This window comes from Ammospiza caudacuta, chromosome 14 (assembly GCF_027887145.1).
Source record: "Ammospiza caudacuta isolate bAmmCau1 chromosome 14, bAmmCau1.pri, whole genome shotgun sequence".
Taxonomy (NCBI): Eukaryota; Metazoa; Chordata; class Aves; order Passeriformes; family Passerellidae; genus Ammospiza; species Ammospiza caudacuta.
This window is the reverse complement of record NC_080606.1, coordinates 15,107,062-15,116,063: the sequence shown is the minus strand read 5'-3', so window position 1 is coordinate 15,116,063 and position 9,002 is coordinate 15,107,062. Positions and strand designations below refer to the sequence as shown.

Sequence of the window (9,002 nt, the reverse complement as noted above, 5' to 3'; positions counted from 1 at the left end):
GGTGCGAAAGTGAAGGGACAGGAAACAGCTCCCAGTCATGCTGAGGCTGAGCAAGGTCTATAAAAATCCTCAAAACAAGCACTGAAACTGAACTCTCCTTCTCTGACAGCTTTATACAGAGTGTAGCTTATGAGAGACTGCTGAACTGACAACAATTGAGTTGTGTGAGGTCAACTCTGCCCGTGAGCATCCATCCCTTTGGAAGGGGACTCCTTGCAGTGTGCAAACATTTATTGTGTCAGTGGCATCAGAGAGAACATTTCCATCGACCCCAGTGCATCCTACTTGGCCCAAAGTCAACTTCTCACACCTGGGAGGAGAACTATGACAGCTTATTGTGTTTAATCAGTGCCACTGCCTTTTAGAGGGAAATGGTTGTTTAAACCCTGATTCTTGGCTTTCCTGCCCACCCACTTTTTTTTCATTTATTTTGCAAAACAGAGAAATAGGAAAACACAACATACAGAAAATATTTAGCTGAGCTACATTTACTCACTGGAATTGAATAGTTGGAGTTAAAATATGCATAGCAAGTGTTTCTGGTATTTCTTCTGGTTTTGTAGCAACTGTTGCAAGACTGTACAAATTGTTCACATTCTTTTGAAAATATACTGATTTCCAAAGGCAATAAATTGGTCACTATTCAGCCAAATCCATCCCCAGGTATCACGAGATACCCTTGAAGTAACAGAGTGAGGGCACTCGGCTGAAGACCTGTAACTAATTTAAAAATAAAGGGTAAATTAATCATTCCTTGTCACTGCTTTGCATAGCTACCTAAAAATGTAAACATTATGATCATGACAGGACCTGATGGAAAAAAAATCACAATAGTTTATGAACTTAACTTCTGGCCTATCAGTGAAATCATCTTGGCAAGGACTCTTCTCTTTTTTACTAGATGCATCAACTGAACAGATTGAGCTGAGCTTTTTTGGGGCAGATTCATCTCAGGTACCTCTGGACCACAAATAGAAGAGAGTGAGAACCTGAGTGGTACCACCAGCACCATCAAACCCACCTGCACTGATCCCAGAACCACCATGGTCCTGCCCCAAGGAGTCTAAAGGCAAAAGCCACCTGCCCATGTTCACCTTGCCATCTTGGAGAGGAAGAAAGTCACCTGGAGCAAGGGAAGGTGCCACTCTCTGGGTGTTTGAGGAGAATTTGCCTTGCAGAGGGTGTTACACCAGCTGCAGGTGCGAGTTGTGGGATGTGTCAGCGATTAGGGAGCAAACAGAGCTGGGTGAGGAGGGAAAGGAGGAGCAGAGCAGGAGGGTGAGTGTGGAAAGGGGGAGCAGAGGTCACTGGTGACCAGTGGGATGCACCAAACCCAGGAACACATGGAAACTACCTTCACCTGTCCACAGCCCCCACTGCACAAACCACAATGTCCTTTGGTTGCTACTGGCCAGTTCTAGGTTCTGGTGTGGTTTTCCCAGAGAAGATCCTTCAGCAGATGTCAGTGTATGAATGCGTGATTGTCTCTGGCTTGATCACAGAGCCTGGGAAAATAGAAGAAAAGCCTGGGACTTTTCCACCATTTCCCAGTAAAAGTTTTTTCACTTCCTCCTGTGTATTCTGTAGTCCAGTGAGGCCAGGTGTGGGTGGCACAGGGAGGGGGACAGTCACATCAATTGGGTCACTCACCAGATTCCAACACATCAGTCTTAGACAAGGATTTATCTTCTATATACTGGAAAATTTACACTACCACAAAACTCCCTTGTACAAACCTGCAGGACCTTTCACAAAAGAGCTGGTAATGGAGTATCCCAGACCAGTATCAGATTTCACATGAAATACCTCAGCTTCTTCCAAGTGGCTTTCTTGTCACTCCCTCATTGACGAGGCGCTCTCTTTGCTCATGAGCCGGCTCCGGATGGCCATGCTGCTGTGCCTGGAAATCTGTTCCTGGAACTCAGAAGTCATGAAGAAATAGATGATGGGATCCAAGCAGCAGTCGAAGCTGGCGAGGCTCAGGCAGAAGGGCTGGGTGTAGAGCGTGATGGTGCTCAGGAGGCAGTCAGTGATGACATTCTCCTTCACCAACATGTAGAAGAAGAAGTTAATGTGATAGGGAGCAAAACACACACAGAACACAACGGCACACATGGAAACCATCCTGAGGGCCTTCCTCCTTTCCCCGCTGTTTTCCTCTGGGACATGGAAGCCCCGGATGGAGTCTCTTGTTTTCCATGTGCAGAATAAGATGATGACGAGTGGGCCCACAAAGCCCAGGAGCTCAGCAGCGCCGGTCATCAGCACCGTTCCCACCTTGCTGTCGATCGGCTTCACCTGCAGGTCAGCAAAGCAGCTGGTGGTGTTGGCACCCAGCCCGTGGCTCCTCATGATGGGGAAGGGCACACAGAGAGCACCCACCACGAGCCAGACCAGGGCGCTGATGGCCACGTCGTAGCGGCGCTTCCAGCTCTTGGCTTGGAAGGGGTGGTACAGAAAGAAGTAGCGCTGGATGCTGATACAGGTGAGGAAGCAGATGCTGGCGTACATGTTGAGGTACTTCAGGTAGAAGCAGAGCAAGCACAGGACATCCCCAAATGGCCAGATGTGGTTGATGTAGTAGTAGATGCGCAGAGGAAGTGAGAGGACGTGAGCCAGGTCGGCCACGGCCAGGTTGATCATGAAGATGACGGCTTTGCTCTTCCTGCTGAGGAACCGGCACAGGACCCACAGGGCAGCGCTGTTGGCCAGGAGCCCCGGGATGAAGATGAGGGTGTAGGTGGTGGCATAGAGGATGCTCTTGAAGGGGAGGTCCTGATGGGAGCAGCTCTGGTTGCTCTGGGTCATGACTGGGTTGCTGGAAGAGGCTGGGATGGTGTAGGGTGGGTGGATCATGCCTGTGGAGACAAAAACGGGATGTGAAGGCAAAGGCTCTGCAAGAGTTGTCAGTGCTCATGTCTGCATTTCCCATTTGGCTGTTTAGCAAAAGCAGAGGTTTGGGAATGTTGTCTGCATGAAACATCCTGGAATCATGTTCAGATCTGCCCTGTCAGAGATCCCACTGTTCCCTCAGGCGTGGGAGACCATTCCTGGTGCGTCAGTCCCAGGAGCACAAGTGAAGCTGTGCCACACTAATAATGGGGCAGCAGAAAAGCTGCTCATCCCTCCTTTGGCCATGTCTTCAAGGTCTCCTGCGGTTTGGTCTCTGGGAGCAAGGCAGGAATACATGGATGAAAGTGGCATATCCCAGCCTCCATCATGGTCATGGCCCAGCGCTCAGAGTGTGGGTGCCAAGCACTGAATCATGGAATGGTTTGGGTTGGAAAGGACCTTAAAGCCCATCCAGTCCCACCCTCTGCCATGGGCAGGGATGCCTTCCACTATACCAGGCTGCTCCAAGCCCCATCCAGCTTGGCCTTGAGCACTTCCAGGGATATGTTGGGCTGTGTTGGGCATTATGTGGGGGACAGGCCTCCAAGCCCTTCAGAGGACCTCATGGACCCACTTTCTCTGGCATTACAGGCACAAACCACATGCAAAAGGGTAGCAGGGAGTGGACTTGGAAAATGTGACTGTTGTGAACACAGCCAGTGCTCCTGAAGTGTTCTGTTAATGTATTTAAGCTGATGGAACACACAGAGACCTGGTCACGCCACCAGCTTCTATTTCTCATCACCATGGCAGCCTCAGTCTGACTCTTTTTTCCGTCAGATAATTTTACTTTTTAGATACTGCCAATTTCTGTCTCCAGCCATCAGCAAGATGCCACGTGTTGAACTGTTGGGCCACTTTTCTCTTGCCAGCTTTTGTAACCAGGACCAGTAAGTTTGGTAACTCATCCTCAGCAAGGCAACACAGGCAGGAGCTGGGGTTTATTGGGGGTTTCCTCCCAGGGTTATAATTCTCTCTACAGTGATTCCCTCCCATGTTGACTATAACGGTTAAAGTTGAAAATCAGCTTCATATGGCACTGCAGACACTGATTCACTCCTCTGACTCATTTCCTGCAAGGGACATTCGCCAGAAAAACTGTCTCTGTAGGTAGAAATTAGTAACTCCTACTCTGTTACTGAAGCTTTTTCCTTCATGTTACCAAAAGAGTTGAGTTTAGAGCTCTCACTGACACAGAGCACAAATTGCTGGGTTTTCAGCCTCTTAATCATTGTGGTGCTTACATTTGGCAGCTCATCCAGACTCTGTCCAGAATGCCATGGAAGGGTTGGGATTCAGCCCCCAAAACGCCCAGACATGACAAGGTCCCACATGCGGCACGGGCAGTGAGCAGGGCCTTGTAACCTCAAACAGATTCTTGCCTTTCTTTCTCAGCTTCCCTCTCACATTCCCACTGCCTTCAAAAAGCAAGGTCTGTGTGTTTATCCCCTGCTAAAGCAGTCTCAGCTTTAGCAGCTCCAGCTGCTCCAAGCATCAGGAAAGTGCTGCTTTTGGGAAGCTCTCTGGCTCATCCCCTTCCTTCACCAAGATGCTGGACCCCAAGCCCTCAGAGCTGCTGGATTCTGAGCTCTCATCGCTGCTGGATCCCAAGCCCTCAGAGCTGCTGGATCCCAGCCCTCATCACTGCTGGATCCCAAAGCCCTCAGAGCTGCTGGATCCCAGGTGCTCATTGCTGATGGATCCCAGGCACTCAGAGCTGCTGGATCCCAGCCCCCATCACTGCTGGATCCCACCACTCAGAGCTGCTGGATCCCAGCCCTCAGAGCTGCTGGATCCCGAGCCCTCAGAGCTACTGGATCCCAAAGCCCTCATTGCTGCTGGATCCCAGCCCTCAGAGCTACTGGATCCCGAGCCCTCAGAGCTACTGGATCCCAAAGCCCTCATTGCTGCTGGATCCCAGCCCTCAGAGCTACTGGATCCCAAAGCCCTCATTGCTGCTGGATCCCAGCCCTCAGAGCTACTGGATCCCAGTCCTCATTGCTGCTGGATCCCAGGCCCTCAGAGCTGCTTTTGTTCCCCCAGCTCCACACACAATCCCCCTCCCCACACACATCTCTGGGATAGGATGCTCTGCTCCATGTTCCCCATCCCAGGACACCACAGCCTTGCTCCTGCCACAAGGCCAAAACAGGCCCATGAGGAGGGAAGAGGCTTGAAGTGTGACAGAAACACAGAAAAAAGATTCATCTGGCTCATGGATTTATCTGCCCCGAGAAGCAGCAATGGAGGCCTCCTGCTCTCCATCTGGGAGTTGCCAGGACAGGGAGTGAACAGGGACTGGAGCTGAGCACGGGGCTGTTCCTCCCCTCACAGTGGGTTACATCCCATTTCCTGGGAGACCTGTGAATTTCTGCTGCTCCAGAGGTTTCATCCCTTTCCAGCTGCTGTCCAGCTGGCCATGGCCTTGTCTCTGGTAAAAGCACACCCACTGCACCTTCTGTTCCTTCAGGTCACCTCTCCCTTGGCCAAGAAACCATTTTCCAAGTCCTAATATGCCTGGTTTTCCTTGGATACCAAGCCTGGAAGGTCTGGTCTGCTGCTCCTCCAGACACAGCTGGTGGGTGACCATTAAAACCACACAGGATTAGGTACAACTGCAAAAATATTTTAAAGACATTTTTATAATTGATTATCTAATTAAATGCTGGCCAGTGTGTGCTTGTTCTTCAGTCCAATGAGTAACAGCAGCCAATTTGCTTATCAAGGTTCTTAAATACAGCTAGGTCTTATTGAGTCCCTTCCAACCCAGAATATTCTGTGATTCTGTGACTTAGGTCTCATGTGACACTAAGGACAATTGGGGTGATGGGGTGATGGTCTGCTGACTCAAACTGGGCTCTGACCAGAGGTTTTAGGGCAAACTGCTGTGTCCAGCATGTGTCCCTGGAGCATGAGGGTGATGCTGAGGGCACACACTCCATCCCAGAGCTCAGCTTGCCTCTCTGGTGGGACAAACCCTGCCCAGGGCATGGAGAGCTTCCCCCTCATCCATCACCTTCATCTGCCAATTGTCCACAAGGTGTCAGAGTTCATTCAAATCTCATTTCTTGGCTCTCTTTAAGCTATTTTTCTCACCCCCAAGTGTTGTCTGAGTGGCAGCAGTGGGAGCTCTCATAAGTCCACCTTGCCATCATTTAGGAAGAACCCAAACTGAAAATATCCAGTGTTGCTGAATAACTGATATTAGGAAAAAAAATGTTCCCAGGAGTGGACCTGGTTGCTGGTATCTTTCCTGATGATCTTTAAAAGTCTTTTCCAACCTAATGATTCTATGATTCAATTTGCAGGTAGAAGAATCCTGAAAAGCTGCACTTTGGTGGAGATCATTGAGCTGTGGTGAACCCTGGAGCCAGGAGGTTATAACACCCATCCTGCAGGTGATGTCCACCACCCCAGCAGATCTAACTTAGAGACTGGGAACAGAGGTGGGTACCCTGGAGTCAGAAAATGCCTCTCTGCATTCAGGGAACTCAGGGTCTGAGCAGGGTTACTTGATGCAGGCTGGCAGTGCACACAATTAATACATTACCACAATTAATATGCATGGGGTGGTGTCTGCTGCCTCATCAGCAGGGCCTTTCTGAGGATTAAGAATTTCATTACAAAACCATAAAAACATAACAAGACTAAACCATCTTTTTAATCAAAATGCACCCACACATACAGAGTGCACCACAAAATTACTGCATTTCTGCCTTTCCTCTCACTGGGGCTCAGACTGAGGCTTAATCCCACACCAACCCCTTCTCTTCCCACTTGTGCACAAAAGATACCACTGAGGGGCCTAAAATTACATTTCCAAAGTCCTTTGCTGTATGGTGGGTGTGCAGCAGGGGCTGCAGAAAACTGAAATCTCCAGTGGATTTTATCAGTGCTCATTGACATCCTGCAGAGAGGTGGTTCCCACTGCAATATTGCTATCAGAAAATTATTCTTTTTAAAAAAAAAAAGTATCAAATAAACACACTGAGATCCAACCACTATTTTTTATATTTTTGTGAGATTCTGCATCCCTGATGCTGTTGCAATAAGGATACAAGAAGTGAGCATGTTATTACTGGAGCTTTGGAAAATAAGCATAGCATTCCTAGGCAAAAGATGTTCATCTGGATAGGCTGAGAAGCACAGGGATGTCATTCCAGAGCCCTGGATCTGTCTGAGGTGCCCATCAGAGCCAGGTTGATTTGATTGGGGCACAAACAGCTCCACACTCTGCCCTCAGTGCACAGCCATGACACCAAAGTGAAACCTCTGTGCTCGAGGTGAAACATTTTACAGTTAAAGGTGCTTTTTTGGCTTCTCTTTCACAGAAAAAGAGCATGTCTGGGCTGACTGCTGTATTTTCGTTTTGCAGCACTGGTGGAGCTCCTTCCTGCTGCTCCAGCAGAGACAGCAACAGCCCCCTCAGGGTGCTGGCTCCAGGCTGGGCAAGGGCTATCCCACAGATGCACTTCCCTCATGGATGGAATTCCCATGGCTGATGATGCTGGCACTGGGGCCAAAGTCCCTGCACTTTTACTTGACACCAAAAATATGCCCTTGAAAAGAACGCCACTGTCCCTGCACAGCTGCTGCTCCATCCTGCTCAGAATCCCCTCCTGCAGATCCTGACATCCTGACTCACCTTCTGTGAGATTCCCTCTTGATCTACGTGCAGAAATCCTGGATTCAGGGGCCACCCACTCTACATCCTGTCTGTGACCACCCTGTGGGCTGTTTGCTGGGCTCCCAGCAGAGCTGAGCTGCTGGTGCAAGTGAAAGCAAAGTCAGCAGAAATGCACCTTTTGCAAAGAACAGCTGCAAACCTGCAGACCATGAAGTCAAATTTGAAGCCTTCAGCCCATGAAGTTAAGTTTAAAACCTTCAGCCCATGAAGTCAAGTTTTAATCCAGACTACAGCCTGAATTAGGAATGAAAACCGCCTCAGGATTCTCATTAGCAAAAGCAAGTCCAAGCAATCCTGCTATTTTTGTCATCTCATGTCCCCACACTATTATCAATTTCCTCCTGTTGCTGCTCACTCACAGAGCCTCAGATGGCACAAAGATGGGCAGCACATGGATTTTATTTTATGGCAATATAAATCCCCATTGCAAAAAACAGATTTGCGTTTTACCCTTACTGTCAAGTATGACTTTAAAATAAAATATATTCCCAGAGGAATCAGGCAAGAGACAGAAATTATCCCTGCTAATGACACTGGAGAACAGTTGGAGCGCCGCTAATTGCCCACGCCTGACATTTGTTTTTGCAGGCGCAGCAGCCGCTGTTTGAACTCCTCCATGTGTTCACCCAGAGCATTGGCACACAAGGAGAGCAGCGGCTGCTGCTGCTGCTGCTGCAGGGCTCCAAGTGCCACAAATCTCCTCCTGGCAAGAGCCACCCCCCAAGGAAAAGCCTGAGGAAAGAAAGGGACGTTTCTGCAGGAGGCAGCACGGTTCTAGATCCCAAGGAGAGCGTTCAAAGCAGCCTTACCTTGGCAAGCAGAGCTGTGCTCAGTGCAGCCGAGTGCTCAGGAGGAAGTGAAATGTCCCCTGCACCACTGTTTACACCAGCAAGGGGACCTGTGTGACATCACAACGTGCCACAAAAGGTGCTGCTTTTGCTGGTGCTCAGATGTGGCTCCAGCCCTGCTCCCAGCCCTGCCAGCTCAGTCCTGGTCAGATGTCCCCACAGTGACCCCAGAATGGGGTTACGTGCCTTTGTCCCAGGTGTTTGCTGTCCTGCAGCTCTGCTGGGTTGGCTCAGCACCCACTGGGAAAATTCCAAGTGGAGTTGGGTGCAGGGCACCCCTTCCTCCTCTCCAACTCTTCCTCCTCTCCAACTCTTCCTTCCCTCCAGCTCTTCCTCCTCTCCAAGCACAACTCTGAGCAGACCATGGAAATGCTCCCGAGGTTTCTGCCTGCTCCTGCCTGGCAGCTGTCCCTGCTGTCCCCTCCTGCCCCTGGGGCTGAGGACCCGCTGGGTGCTCTGCTCCAGCTCAATCCTCCTGCAGATGAGGTCTGACTTCCCAATGGCTTTTTTTAGCACAGTGGGAGCCTTGCCTGACATTTCTCCCGAGCTAAATAAGTCCCCAGCTCGGTTTACAC

At 49.9% G+C, this 9,002-nt stretch overlaps 1 protein-coding gene across 1 annotated transcript; it reads right to left on the bottom strand.

Moving 5' to 3' along the window:
- On the bottom strand, window positions 1–8,613 carry LOC131563967 (putative P2Y purinoceptor 10). Its single transcript, XM_058814210.1, has 2 exons — window positions 8,389–8,613; window positions 1–2,858 (listed from the first exon to the last, which is right to left on the bottom strand). The coding sequence occupies exon 2, from the start codon at window positions 2,854–2,856 to the stop codon at window positions 1,834–1,836; it is 1,023 nt and encodes a 340-aa protein (XP_058670193.1). The 5' UTR covers window positions 2,857–2,858; window positions 8,389–8,613; the 3' UTR covers window positions 1–1,833.
- Window positions 8,614–9,002: the final 389 nt, after the last annotated feature.